Raw genomic sequence first — 13939 nt, forward strand, 5'->3', positions numbered from 1 at the left:
GTCTGAGCGAGAGCCACCTTAGAAACTCCAGCACAAAAAATATCTGACATCGCAAGTTTTTGGCAGAGGCGAACAGATATCACCAAGGCTCTCCCCAGTGCTGATACAGACGCCATTCATGATTCGCTATGCATCGAAAGCAGAGTTCATCTGCCCTGGCGTTCAGAGAGCCCACCAGGTGCTGAACAACCAGGGTTGAGTGACATCTGGCACTACTGTCAGATCTGGTTGGGGAACGGAGTGGACCCAATTGCGGTTTGTTAGCCACCACTACAAATCTTTTGCAGTTCTCTCCGAGATCCGGACCATGTTGGAGAGAATCTCCTGATGCTGCGCCCACCGTAACTTCAGGCCCCATTGCAGATCCTGCCATCAGGCATGTGTCACCAACAGGATGCAGGAGGACATGAGGCCCAGCAGCTTTAGAGTCAGTCGCACTGAAACCCAGGATTGAGGCTGAAACATCGGGATTATAGTCTGAATATCCTGGACTTGCCGCTCAGGAGGGTATGCCCGAAACTGCACTGCTTAGTGAACAGCTCCAATGAAAGGGAGCGTCAGAGTGAGTCGGGTGTGACTTTGGCATGTTGATGGTGAAATACAGCGAGTCAGAAGGTTCACCATAGTCTGGGGGGCGACAGCCTGGAGTGAGCCCGCTTTTAACAGCCAGTCCTCGAAATAGGATAAGACTGGCACTCTTGATCTTCGCAAAAGAGCTGCAACCATCACCATCACTTTGGAGACCGCCCGAGGGGTGCTGGTAAGCCAAAAGGGAGCACGATGAACTGAAAATGCATGTAGCCTACTGTAAACCGTAGATAAGAGCAGATGGGCTGGCAGGACGAGGATGTGAAAATAGGCATCCTGCCAGTCTAATTCTACCATCCAGTCTCTTGAGTCCAGGACAGACAAGACTTGAGCCAACGTGAGCATTCTGAAATTCTCCTTGAAGAAGAAATTGAGGGCTCCGAGATAGGATGATGGTCTTTGTCCTTTTTGGGGATCAGAAAGTAGTGGGAATACCATCCACAGCCTACTTCTTGCACTAGAACCCTTTCTATGGCCCCCTAGGCAAAGAGCTGCAACTTTCTTGCTTTCTATGATCCTCCATCAGCCGGTCATCAGATGGTGGCATGAACGGAGGAGTAGTCTCAAAGGGGAGGATGTAGCTCTTCGAAAAACCTGAAAAACTCACCTGTCCGATGTTACGGACTGCCAGTGGCATAGGTGATTGTGAATCCTGCCACCAACTGGAGGCCCATTGTAGTAAAGGGGCAGATTAAGAATGTTTGGAGGCTCCAGCCGCTGGCGGGATGGTGGACTGACCAGACCAGTGGCTACCCGACCAACAAGGTCTGTGGTTACAGTGCCCTCCACCACGCAGAGGCTGAGGAGCATGAGCAGCTTGGTGGCTGAGAGGAAATTGGCTTCTGTAGCCGCGAAAGGAAGATTGGGGGTGATGTGGGGTAGCAGAGGCGCCCAAGGACTTGGCCATAGCCAGAGTCCTTAAAGCGCTCAAGCACCCAATCTGCCATGCCTCCAAAGAGACAGGTGCCATTGAAGAACATGTCCATAAGGGAAGACTGGACATCCCCCAAAGAGCCAGTCTTCAACCAGGCGTGGCATCTTAGGATCACCATCAATGACACTGCTCTGCCCAGTGAGTTGGTCCGGATAAATCCACATTGTATTGTGAACTTTGCTGCATCTCTACCCTTTGCAACAGCCTGAGAGAGTACGGCCTGGGCCTCCTCAGGGACCTGTGGCAGCACTTGTACAACTGTGCCCCACAGAGCATGGGAGTAATAGCCCAAAAGGCATGCAGTGTTCACAGACCATAATGCTAGGCTGGCGGAAGAAAACCTCTTCCCCAATTAATCCAGCCTTTTGAAATCCCTGTCTGGGGGAAGTGGTAGGGAATCCGCGTTGGTACGTCGATGCTTGGACCACCAAGCTCTCCAGGGTAGGGAGTTGGTTAAACAAGCTTGGGTCCCCGGCGGTGGGGCACATCCTATTCACAGGAGCCCCAGTTTTGGAACGAAGTCCCGAAAAGGATGTCAGTAAGGGAGTCACTGAATGGGAGCAGGAAATTATACAAAAAATCCTGGTTCCAACACTGGTCAAATGGATAGCCTTGACTGGAACCGTAGGCAACTAAAGCTCAAGTACCTCAGCCGCCCCCTGCACCAACATTGCATACGAGTCTCCCTCCTCCATAGCTACAGTAGGGTAAAGCATTCCAGTATCTGGAGAAGTATCCAGTCCATTGGATTCACACAGTTCCTCACACCAGTCCAGATTTGGGTATTCTTCATAGGGCTGGAATTCTGCAGGGTCCAGCAACCCCCTCCCATTCTTCCCTGAAACCTAGCCCAAATGAATAGGGCTTAGGCTCCAATCTAGGAAGCACAGCTCCTGCCGGTGTCGGGCAACACCCATCTGGGTAGGAGTTGGAGTCAGGGATCAGAATGGGGGTGGCGATGCCGGAAGCGTCTGCATCAGACCGGTGCTGGTCCAGATCCAGGAATGGATCCTTGGGGCCCCACTGGAGCCGGAGCCGCCGTCATGGAATCCGAAGGGTCCTCCCTGACCTCTCCCTTCGTGAAATAAGACACCTCAATGGAAGGTGAAAAAAGGGTATGTTTTTAAGGAGGGAGTAACAATTTGGGGTTAGGAGAGAACTTATGATTATGTACAGTACCACAAATGTAGTGGCAATATTTTTACTCATCTATCGCTACATTTTTATATTTCCCATAAACATACAGGACAGTTCTTTGGTTACTAACAATGGACCTGCCTATTCTAAACTGAAATTAAAATCTGTATCAATTGTTCAGGTCCTTTGAGGTTGGTAAAAAAATGAAACATGTGGAGATTAACCAAATGGGGCAAGTAACGGAAAGGCAACAGTGTCACAAAACGTGCACAAGATATATTATTACCGTCCAGAAAAAAACTGACCATTAAATGACAGTAATTTCCCAAACCAGGAAGATAAACAAGCAGTGAAGAATACTTATAGCATTAGAATACCAAAAAACGTATACATATATGTTTCCTCGCATATTCAACCTCATACGTGTGGATATTCAAAACAGATACCAACATTTGGTTACTTGTTGAGTGTACACACCCAAGAACTTAATGGTGCTAGCTGAGTTCTAGTAATAAGTTCGAATGGAATGGACCACAAAATGGTTATTTATATATATATTTTTAATCGCAAGCCTCCCATACACCAACTGGGATTAATTAGGTTATCAGCACTCACCTCTGTGTCTTAGCACTTTGCCAGAGTGATAATTGCACTCTTCTTTACGCACATGCTTTCCTTCAGTTGTTACTGAATACATTTCGCCACATCGACAACATACCCTCCTGAGTGCTTAAAAAAAACCAGTTATTTAAAAAAAATTAGCAGTATTAACCGAACATCAAGATTAAATACCAAAATCACAGCATGGTTTCACCATACACTGGGTGAACATTTGTTGCTCGGCCGTATAGACATTCTCATGTTTAGCTCATTGTATAATTCTTTCACCTAACATTCATCTTGTGTAGCAGCACGTTAAAGGGTCACGTACAATTAAAGAAAACAATTCACTTACCTTTAAAATTAACATTCCATACAATTCCCATGGCAGGAATCCAGACATTCCTCAAAGGATGCTACCAATAAACCACAAAATGAAGAAAATAAATTGGAAAATGTGAGTGTGATTTGCGTACCTGTTAAAGTGATTGACCAGCATGGGCAGCTTTTAGAGATTAATTGGTATATTCCCCCCATGTCAAGAGAAGACATCGGTTAAATAAAAATAAACAATGTAAAGCCTCTAAATGAAAGGCACATTAAAGGGCCCTTTTCACGAATCAGTTTAGCTAAATGTACCCAAACGTTCCTGATCTACAGTTAATACATCTTCAAGCCCACCTCGTGTTTACATTTTGAGCACATCTTATACAAATATCCACTGCAAAGAAAAAACAATTAAGAGTTTGCCGGAGAGAGTCACGCTTAAGATACCAAGATAGGAGAACCACCTTTACTTGTACCTAACTTACTCTGCTACAGCACTAGGAGGCATATTATCAAGGGATTTATCTCTGCTTTTTTGGCTTTAAAAGCCAAGAAAGCGGAGATAAAATTATCTCCCTATCAGCAACAGGGTGCTAACACGCAAATTCGCATGCTAGCACCCTTTTTCTCTACGCTTCCCCTTGCATCTCTAATGAGATGCAAAGGGGGCGTTCCAGAGAAAAATAATAGGAGAAATGTTGTTAAGCGACATTTCTCCTATCATCAAGGATTTCGCTAAACCGGTTAGTGATAAAAAAAAAAGCAGCGCCAACCGCGGTTAGCACTGCTTTTTTTACACCTGGTATTTTCCTGACTTAGCCATGATATCCTATGGAAGGTGGATATCATGGCTAACTTTGTGAGCCCCTATCATCAAGCCAACGCCAAACTTCGAGAGATTATCGTTGGTTTTCCAGTGATAATCTCTCATTTGGCAGTTAGCGCGAGGATTTTTATCACTTCTGAGATAAACCTTGCTAATAGCAAGTTATCTCTGCGATAATTTCGGGTGATGCTTAGCGTTAAACAATTTGTTGCTAAGCATCGTTAGCGATAAATATCGCTAATCGTTGGTAATATGCCCCTCGATCTTTTACAGATTTACATGCTATTTGAATTGAATACAAAGCAGTGGTCTCCTGAGAAGTAGGTGAAGAGTAGGAGAGTCATCTGGGCAGGCTTTTCGGTACCACGTGTCCCACATTACTGTTACACATTGCGTCAGTATCAAGGCACCAATGCTTGCATAATTTTCTGGTAATTTCTGGGTTACTGAAGTGCAGATCGCCACCTGCAGCTTCCGGACTCCTACAGACACTTTTGTTCAACTCCATGGCGTCGAGCGGGCGGACCCTGGCCAAATGCCCTTAGTTATCTAACACCACTGTCAAGGCCATCTGAAGGCAACAACACAGCAGTCACAGACTTGAGTCTTCGTGCTAGTGATGTAGTAGGGTGGACCTTTACACAGCATTCTCTCCACCTCGAATGTTGGGTGCCTGGACACTCTCTAGTTAAGATGAAACTCTTGACCATGGAATGAAGTGTCCACTGCGGGTCTCCGAAAACTTTAATGTCTCCTATTATGTGGCTGCGATAATTAGGAAAGGATTCATCGCTGGTCAGAAATTGGAGCTGAATTTCATGCATAAGGTAAACAAGCATTTGCAATGCAATCTGGTTCGCATTTGTGAACGTTTTGGTTTGTAGTGGAGTGGATGTATGTTTTTAGGTCTCACCTAGCGTTGGAGCACGCATGCACGCTCCTCGCTCTGCGAGGCGTTTTGTAATCGATAAGATTTCTGAAGAGGTCTTGCAGCCCCGCCCATCATTTTCATTGGATGGCGCCATCGTTTATGCTAAATGCTGGCTTGTGATTCAAAATGAGGCTTCTTTGTTACTGCCATGTCTCCTTTTTGGATTGCCCATCCGGACTGGATCTTTTACTTCCGGCGTGACACGGTGGGCTTTATCTGGTAGGCGAGCACTATTTCAACAAGCATTTGCAATGCAATAGGTCTCGTATTAGGAAAGTTTGAGCTATTGGTATTGTAAATGACATTTTTTATTTATGTTTTGTTTTTGTAAATAGCGAAATTAATAGCTTTGTCATTTACAATGCCAATAGTTATAACTTTCGCAAATGTGACACCTATAGCATTTGTAATGCAATATGTGTTGTATTTACGTGACTTACATGTATTGATATTACAAATAACAATGGTTTTTAATTTTCTTTTAATAATTAATACTTAAATAAAAGTTATTGTAATTCATAATGGCAATAGCTTAAACTTTTGTAAATAACATTTGTTAAGATTATGTTCAGTGTATTTTATTGTGACGAAAATCCAAGTACAGAAGTGAAATATTAACATTTTTTGTTACATTTGTAATAACGCTTGAAACATTGAGATAACATATTTGAACCAGCTGTTGTTGAATGGTTGCACAGATTGATGCTGTGGTGGAGCTCAGTGATGTTGTGGTGCCACTGAGTGATGCTGTGGTGGTGCTGAGTGATGCTGTATGCTATGCTATGTTTTGTTTTGCTATCCTATGTTTTGTTTTGTTATGCTATGCTATGCTGTCCTATGCTTTGATTTGTTATGCTATGCTGTTTTGTTATGCTATGTTTTGTTTTGCTATGCTATGCTATGTTTTGCTATGCTATGTTTTGTTTTGTTATGCTATGCTATGCTGTCCTATGCTTTGATTTGTTATGCTGTTTTGTTATGCTATGCTATGCTATGCTTTGTTTTGCTATGCTTTGCTATCCTATGTTTTGTTTAGTTATGCTATGCTGTCCTATGCTTTGATTTGTTATGCTATGCTGTTTTGTTATGCTATGCTATGTTTTGTTTTGCTATGCTATGCTGTTTTGCTATGCTATGTTATGCTATGTTTTGTTATCCTATGCTATGTTTCGCTGTGTTTGGTATGCTATGCTGTGTTTTGCTATGCTATTATGTTTTGTTATGTTTTGTTAAGCCGTTCTATGTTTTGTTGTGTTTTGTTAAGCTATGCTGTTTTGTTGTGTTTTGTTATGCTATGTGTTGTTGTGTTTTGTTATGCTATGTTTTATGTTATGCTTTGTTTTGTTATGTTATGCTATGTTTTGTTTTGCTATACTATGCTTTATTTTGTTGTGTTTTGTTATGCTATGTTTTGTTGTGTTTTGCTAGGCTATGCTTTGTTATGCGATGTTTTGTTATGCTATGCTATGTTTTGCTATGCTATGCTGGTTATGCTATGCTATTTATTATGCTATGCTATGTTTTGCTCTGCTATGCTTTGTTATGCTATGCTATGTTTTGTTATGCTATGCTATGTTTTGTTGTGTTTTATTATGCTATGCTTTGTTTTGTTATGCTATATTTTGTTATGCTATGCTTTGTTATGCTGTTTTGTTATGTTATGCTAAGCTTTATTTGTTATGCTATGTTGTGTTTTGTTATGCTATGCTATGCTATGCTGTGTTTTGTTATGCTATGTTTTGCTATGCTTTGCCAAGCTATGTTTTGTTATGTATGCTATGTTTTGTTATGCTATGGTTTTTTGTGTTTTGCTATGTTTTGCTTTGCTATGTTTTGTTATGCTATGTTTTGTTGTGTTTTGCTATGTTTTGTTATGCTATGTTTTGTTATGCTATGCTTTGTTATGCTATGCTATCCTATGCTTTGTTTTGTTATGCTATGCTATGCTTTGTTTTGTTATGCTATGCTATGCTTTGTTGTGTTTTGTTATGCTATGTTTTGTTGTGTTTTGCTAGGCTATGCTTTCTTATGCGATGTTTGGTTATGCTATGCTATGTTTTGCTATGCTATGCTTTGTTATGCTATGCTATGCTTTGTTATGCTATGCTATGCCATGCTATGTTTTGCTCTGCTATGCTTTGTTATGCTATGCTTTGTTATGCTATGTTTTGTTGTGTTTTATTATGCTATGCTTTTTTGTTATGCTATGTTATGCTATGCTTTGTTATGCTATGCTAAGCTTTGTTTTGTTATGCTATGCTATGCTGTGTTTTGTTATGCTATGCTATGTTTTGCTATGTATGCTATGTTTTGTTATGCTATGGTTTGTTATGCTATGGTTTGTTATGTTTTGCCATGTTTTGTTATGCTTTGCTTTGTTATACTATGCTATGTTTTGTTTTGCTATGCTTCGTTTTGTTATGCTATCCTATGCTTTGTTTTGCTATGCTATGCTTTGTTATGTTGTGTTGTGTTGTGTTATGCTATGTTTTGTTGTGTTTTGCTATGCTTTGTTGTGTTTTGCTATGTTTTGTTATGCTATGCTTTGTTATGCTATGGTTTGTTATGTTTTGCCATGTTTTGTTATGCTGTTTTGTTATGCTTTGCCATGTTTTGTTATGCTGTTTTGTTATGCTTTGCCATGTTTTGTTATGCTGTTTTGTTATGCTTTGCTTTGTTATACTATGCTATGTTTTGTTTTGCTATGCTTCGTTTTGTTATGCTATCCTATGCTTTGTTTTGCTATGCTATGCTTTGTTATGTTGTGTTGTGTTGTGTTATGCTATGTTTTGTTGTGTTTTGCTAGGCTATGCTTTGTTATGCTATGTTTTGCTATGCTATGCTTTGTTGTGTTTTGCTATGTTTTGTTATGCTATGTTTTGTTATGCTATGGTTTGTTATGTTTTGCCATGTTTTGTTATGCTGTTTTGTTATGCTTTGCTTTGTTATACTATGCTATGTTTTGTTTTGCTATGCTTTGTTATGCTATCCTATGCTTTGTTTTGCTATGCTATGCTTTGTTATGTTGTGTTGTGTTGTGTTATGCTATGTTTTGTTGTGTTTTGCTAGGCTATGCTTTGTTATGCTGTTTTGCTATGCTATGCTTTGTTATGCTATGCTATGCTTTGTTATGCTATGCTATGTTTTGTTATGCTATGCTATGTTTTGCTCTGCTATGCTTTGTTATGCTATGTTTTGTTATGCTCTGCTATGTTTTGTTGTGTTTTATTATGCTATGCTTTGTTTTGTTATGCTTTGTTTTGTTATGCTATGCTTTGTTATGCTATGGTTTGTTATGCTATGGTTTGTTATGCTATGGTTTGTTATGCTATGGTTTGTTATGCTATGGTTTGTTGTGTTTTGCTATGGTTTGTTATGCTATATTTTGTTACGCTATGCTTTGTTATACTATGCTATGTTTTGTTTTGCTGTGCTTTGTTATGCTATGTTTTGTTATGCTATGGTATGTTTTGTTATGCTATGCTTTGTTATGCTATGCTATGTTTTGTTATGCTATGCTATGTTTTGCTCTGCTATGCTTTGTTATGCTATGTTTTGTTATGCTCTGCTATGTTTTGTTGTGTTTTATTATGCTATGCTTTGTTTTGTTATGCTTTGTTTTGTTATGCTATGTTTTGTTATGCTATGCTTTGTTATGCTATGGTTTGTTATGCTATGGTTTGTTATGCTATGGTTTGTTATGCTATGGTTTGTTATGCTATGGTTTGTTATGCTATGGTTTGTTGTGTTTTGCTATGGTTTGTTATGCTATATTTTGTTACGCTATGCTTTGTTATACTATGCTATGTTTTGTTTTGCTGTGCTTTGTTATGCTATGTTTTGTTATGCTATGGTATGTTTTGTTATGCTATGCTTTGTTATGCTATGCTATGCTTTGTTTTCCTATCCTATGCTTTGTTTTGTTATGCTATGTTTTGTTATGCTATGCTGGTGAGGGTGAGCGAGGGTGGGTGAGTGAGGGTGGGTGAGTGAGGGTGGGTGAGGGTGAGGGTGAGTGTGGGTGAGGGTGAGTGTGGGTGAGGGTGAGTGTGGGTGAGGTTGAGGGGTTGTGAGGGTGTGTATCCTATGCTTTTTTGTTATGCTATGCTGATGAGGGTGAGTGAGGGTGGGTGAGGGTGAGTGAGGGTGGGTGAGGGTGGGTGAGGGTGGGTGAGGGTGGGTGAGGGTGGGTGAGGGTGGGTGAGGGTGGGTGAGGGTGTGTGAGTGAGGGGGTGTGAGGGTGAGGGCGAGGGTGTGATGGTGTGTGAGGGTGAGAGGGTTGGGAGGGTGTGGGGGTTTGAGGGTGAGGGTGTGAGGGTGAGTGAGGGTGAGTGAGGGTGTGTGAGGGTGAGTGTGTGGGGGTGTGAGGGTGTGTGAGGGTGAGGGGTGAGGGTGTGAGGGTAAGGGTGTGTGAGGGTGTGAGAGGGGATGTGAGGGTGAGGGTGTGAGATTGAGAGAGGGTGTGTGAGGGTGTGGTGGGTGAGGGTGTGTGAGGGTGCGGGGGTGTGAGGGTGAGAGGGTGTGTGAGGGTGGGTGAGGGGTGTGAGGGTGGGTGAGGGGTGTGAGGGTGGGTGAGGGGTGTGAGGGGTCTGAGGGGGTGTGAGGGTGGATGAGGGGGTGTGAGGGTGAGGGGGTGAGAGAGGGTGAGAGGGTGAGAGAGGGTGAGAGAGGGTGAGAGGGTGAGAGAGGGTGAGAGGGTGAGAGGGTGAGAGGGTGAGAGGGTGAGAGGGTGTGAGGGTGAGGGGGTGTGAGGGTGAGGGGGTGTGAGGGTGAGGGGGTGTGAGGGTGAGGGGGTGTGAGGGAGAGAGAGGGTGAGGGGGTGTGAGGGTGAGGGGGTGTGAGGGTGAGGGGGTGTGAGGGTGAGGGGGTGTGAGAGGGTGAGGGGGTGAGGGGTGTGCGGGCATAAAACGTAATCCGTGACATAAATAGACTAAGAACATATACACTTCTAGAAACAATGTCTTTAAGACATTTTCTAGCCGATCACTACAATCGGACTGAGTCTGTACATCCGTCTTACAAAAATCCCTAGAAGGGTAAACTGGAAACAAGTGCAACAGGTATATATGTACATGTGAGTGCAATAGGTACACGTGGTACATTTTTTTTTTTTTAACTCTTTATTCATGACTGGATCAGATATTACAGTTAAAGACACATTTCTCTTAACATAATGTCAGTCTTTTCCGTTTTCTGAAACATAACTGTGGCGCAGTACTCCGTACATCAAAACGCACATCTCGTTTCGTAAATTCTAGAGAGCAAATCAGAGTAACAAATATCACTCATTATACCTTAGTAGGATACTGTATCGCCCAACCGGTCCCCGTTCCCTCCCACCTCCCCCCACCCTTTACCTGTCTTCTGGTCATACCCATGTATAGCTTCTTAACACTCGTCTGATAGTGATGTAACGGTGTATGCAGACATTACAGGTCATAGGTGTGGTCACCAGTGTGTCTAGGCAGGCGGCCTCACATATCTCCTTCCTCCCTCTCCAACGAGCACTCAGATACCCTCTTCCCCAGGCAAACTCAGGTCCCCATCCTCCAGCTCCAGCAGCATGCGATCCCAATCTTGTGCTACAGGGTATTTCCGGTGACCCTTCTCCTCCTCCCTACGCAATTCCGTAGCCTCAGCCTTCCCCCATTTCAGCATGTCGGATCTCCACACCTCTATGTCTGGGGGCCTAAGGGACTTCCATCTCATAGTGAGGGTCCGGAGTGCCAACAAGAGGGCTAGGTCTATAAATTTCAGCTGTGCCCTGCAGGCCTTAGGTCTCTTCCTATTCCCTATCAGGCAGGGTAAAGCGCCCACCGGAACCTGCATACCCGTTATGACGTGAAGTGCGTGCCGGAGTATCTCCCAAAATGTGCGCAGCCTCGGGCACGCCCATAGCATGTGAACAATATCAGCGTCATCAGCCCGACACCTAGGGCAGCAGTGGGAGACGGTGGGAAATATCCTATGTAATCTTTGTGGAGTAAGGTAGGCCCTATGGAGCACCATGGCCTGTATAAATTTGAATTTAGCATTCCTGGACACTCTTCTGTGATGTCCGAGGATGATCTTCCAGTCCCCGTCTGTAATTCCCTCTCCTGTGTCCGTGCTCCAGGCCTCTCTAAGTGAGGTGAGGGATCCTGCTGCGTGTTCTCTAATGCCCACATATAGCCATTTTACTAAATGACCGCCCGACCCCATGTAGTGGAGAAGATGGACCAATTCGTGTTGTGTTGGTTTAGTGCGTTGTGTAGCCCAAGTCCGCCTCACATAATGGGAGACCGTGGCGTGTAGGAGATATAGCCGTTGCGGGGCTCCTGTGGATTGTGTAAAGGTGGCATGGTCTAGCAAGTTGTCGTCCCCAAATAAGTCTCCAACCCTGTCTACTCCAGCATCTATCCAGGGTTGGAATCTGTGTCTCGTCAGGGGTCCCTGTGGAGTCGGTAGACCCAGTAGAGGAATGTTGTCAGCATAAGGGAGGGTCCCAGCCGTGTATTTAAGTGCATTCCGCCAGCACTTCAATGCCACGAGCAGTAAGGGGTGGCAGTCTCTCGGAGTCTTGGCCGCAGAAGGGAATGGAACGCCCCTCGCGCCAGCTCCTGTGGAGTGAAAGCAATTTCGTGGAGGTCTCTGCCCGCCACCCATCTAGTCAGCCACTGTAGTTGGCTAGCGTAGTAGTATCCACGCAAATCAGGCACACCCAGGCCCCCCTGTCTGGTAGACAGTTGTAGTATCTTGAGGCCTATCCGTCTCCTCCCCGAACCCCAAACCAGGGTGATCAATAACGAGTTCAACATAGTAAAAATGGGTTGTGGCAGTAGGACCGGCAGGTTCACAAAATAATACAGAATTCGGGGAAGCAGGACCATCGTTGAAAGCGCCACCCGGCCCATGACGGACAGCGGCAGAGACGTCCAGAAGTTCACACTACTGCGGAGGCCAGTAATTGCTCTCCGCACATTACCCTCAATTTGGTCGGCAGGGTTCCGATAAACATTAATGCCGAGGTATTTGAAGGTAGTCGGGGCCACCTGGATCACGTGCTCCCCAAACTGTATGTGGGTGGGTAGGTGCCCGTCTCGGAAAAAGAACCCCAGCGACTTCCCGGGGTTAATCGCCAGGCCCGATATCCACTCAAACTGCTCAAAGGTATGCGCCAGGAGGGCATTGGCACCCTGCAGGTCCTGTAGGAACAGCAATATGTCATCAGCGTAGATGGAAACCAGGTTATGGGTGTCTCCAACCTGAATTCCCGTCCCCGCCGCCCTAGTCCGGAGTGCAATTGCTAGGGGTTCTAATGTAAGGACAAATAACAGCGGCGACAGTGGGCAGCCCTGGCGGGTGCCCCTGTGTACGCCATAACTGTCTGACGTGTGTCGGCCGGTGCGTGCTCGGGCCGTTGGGTTGGTGTACAGTAGGCGAACCCATTTTATCAGGGCGTCAGGAAGGCCAAAGCGACGTAAAGCTTCGAACATAAAGTCCCAAGCCAGGGAGTCAAACGCCTGCCGCAAATCTAGGGTTATACATCCAGCCTGCGGCAAGTCCGGGGGGGTCGTGGACATGAGGGCATGGAGACGTCTGGTATTCTGAGAGGTACTCCTCCCCGGGAGGAAGCCACACTGATCCGTGTGGATCAGGCCAGGGAGGTGGGCCTGCAGTCTCAGGGCTATAATTTTATTAAGGATTTTATACTCCGAGGGGAGCATAGACAGAGGTCTGTAATTACTCACGTCCAGTGCATCTCTGCCGGGCTTCGGGATCGAGATGACTAAGGCCTGCATAGTTGAAGCCGGCAGGTGGCCAGTGTCATACGCTGTTTTGTAGATCTTTTCCAGAATAGGGGCCAGCGTAGCACAGTAAGTTTGGTAAAACTCACCCGGCAGACCATCCATGCCCGGGGTCTTGCCCCGGTTTAGAGAGTGGATGGCTATTTTAATTTCCTGCTGTGTGATAGGCCCTGCTAGGATCGTCTGGATATCTCGGGGGAGGGCCGGGATCGGAAGCTCATCCAGGAAGTCTAACATGGCTTCTCTAGTATCAGCAGGGGGTAAGGCGTATAGTCTCTCCAAATGTGTCTTAAACACAGTATTGATCTCTACCTGCGTATGTACCTGTCTGCCCGTGTCATCTCTGACACTCGTGATTACCGGGGTCTCAGGGGTGTCTCTAATCAGGCGAGCCAACAGTGCACCCGACCTGTCCGCCTCCGCCTGTTGCCGTCGTAAGTACTCCCTGTAGTCCATCACCCTTAGGGTCTCCAAGAGCTCTGCATGCTCAATATTGCACAGCTGGAGATCCCCCCTCCGTTCAGGGTCCGTCCCCACTGCGGTCTCAAGCAGTGCCAGCCTGTCCTCAGTCGTACGGAGTCTATCATACACCTCCTGCCTGGCGCCCAGGTACACGTGGTACATGTTATTACATTACATGCCAGTACAATATGTACACGTAATTACATCCAAGTACAATATGTGCATTTATTTAGATGTAAGTGCAATACGTGCATTTATTTAGATGTAAGTGCAATATGTGCATGTAATTACACCTGTGGATCTGCGTGACTGGAATTTATAAACGTTTTTTAAACTGTTTCGACTTA

At 44.9% G+C, this 13939-nt stretch overlaps 1 protein-coding gene across 4 annotated transcripts in view; it reads right to left on the reverse strand.

Annotated features, from left to right (window-relative positions):
• LOC144818885 (RNA exonuclease 1 homolog) overlaps window positions 1-13939 on the reverse strand; it is a 1142074-nt gene that overhangs the window by 470939 nt on the left and 657196 nt on the right. For all 4 annotated transcript variants that reach the window (XR_013607172.1, XR_013607173.1, XM_078676714.1 and 1 more), the window contains exon 10: window positions 3275-3388. Coding sequence is in view for 2 of the 4 variants with exons in the window: in XM_078676714.1 (XP_078532840.1) it covers window positions 3275-3388 (114 nt within the window). In the remaining 2 variants the exon portion in view is untranslated. The remainder of the gene's footprint in view (window positions 1-3274; window positions 3389-13939) is intronic.

Source organism: Lissotriton helveticus, chromosome 2_1, assembly GCF_964261635.1.
Source record: "Lissotriton helveticus chromosome 2_1, aLisHel1.1, whole genome shotgun sequence".
Lineage (NCBI taxonomy): Eukaryota > Metazoa > Chordata > Amphibia > Caudata > Salamandridae > Lissotriton > Lissotriton helveticus.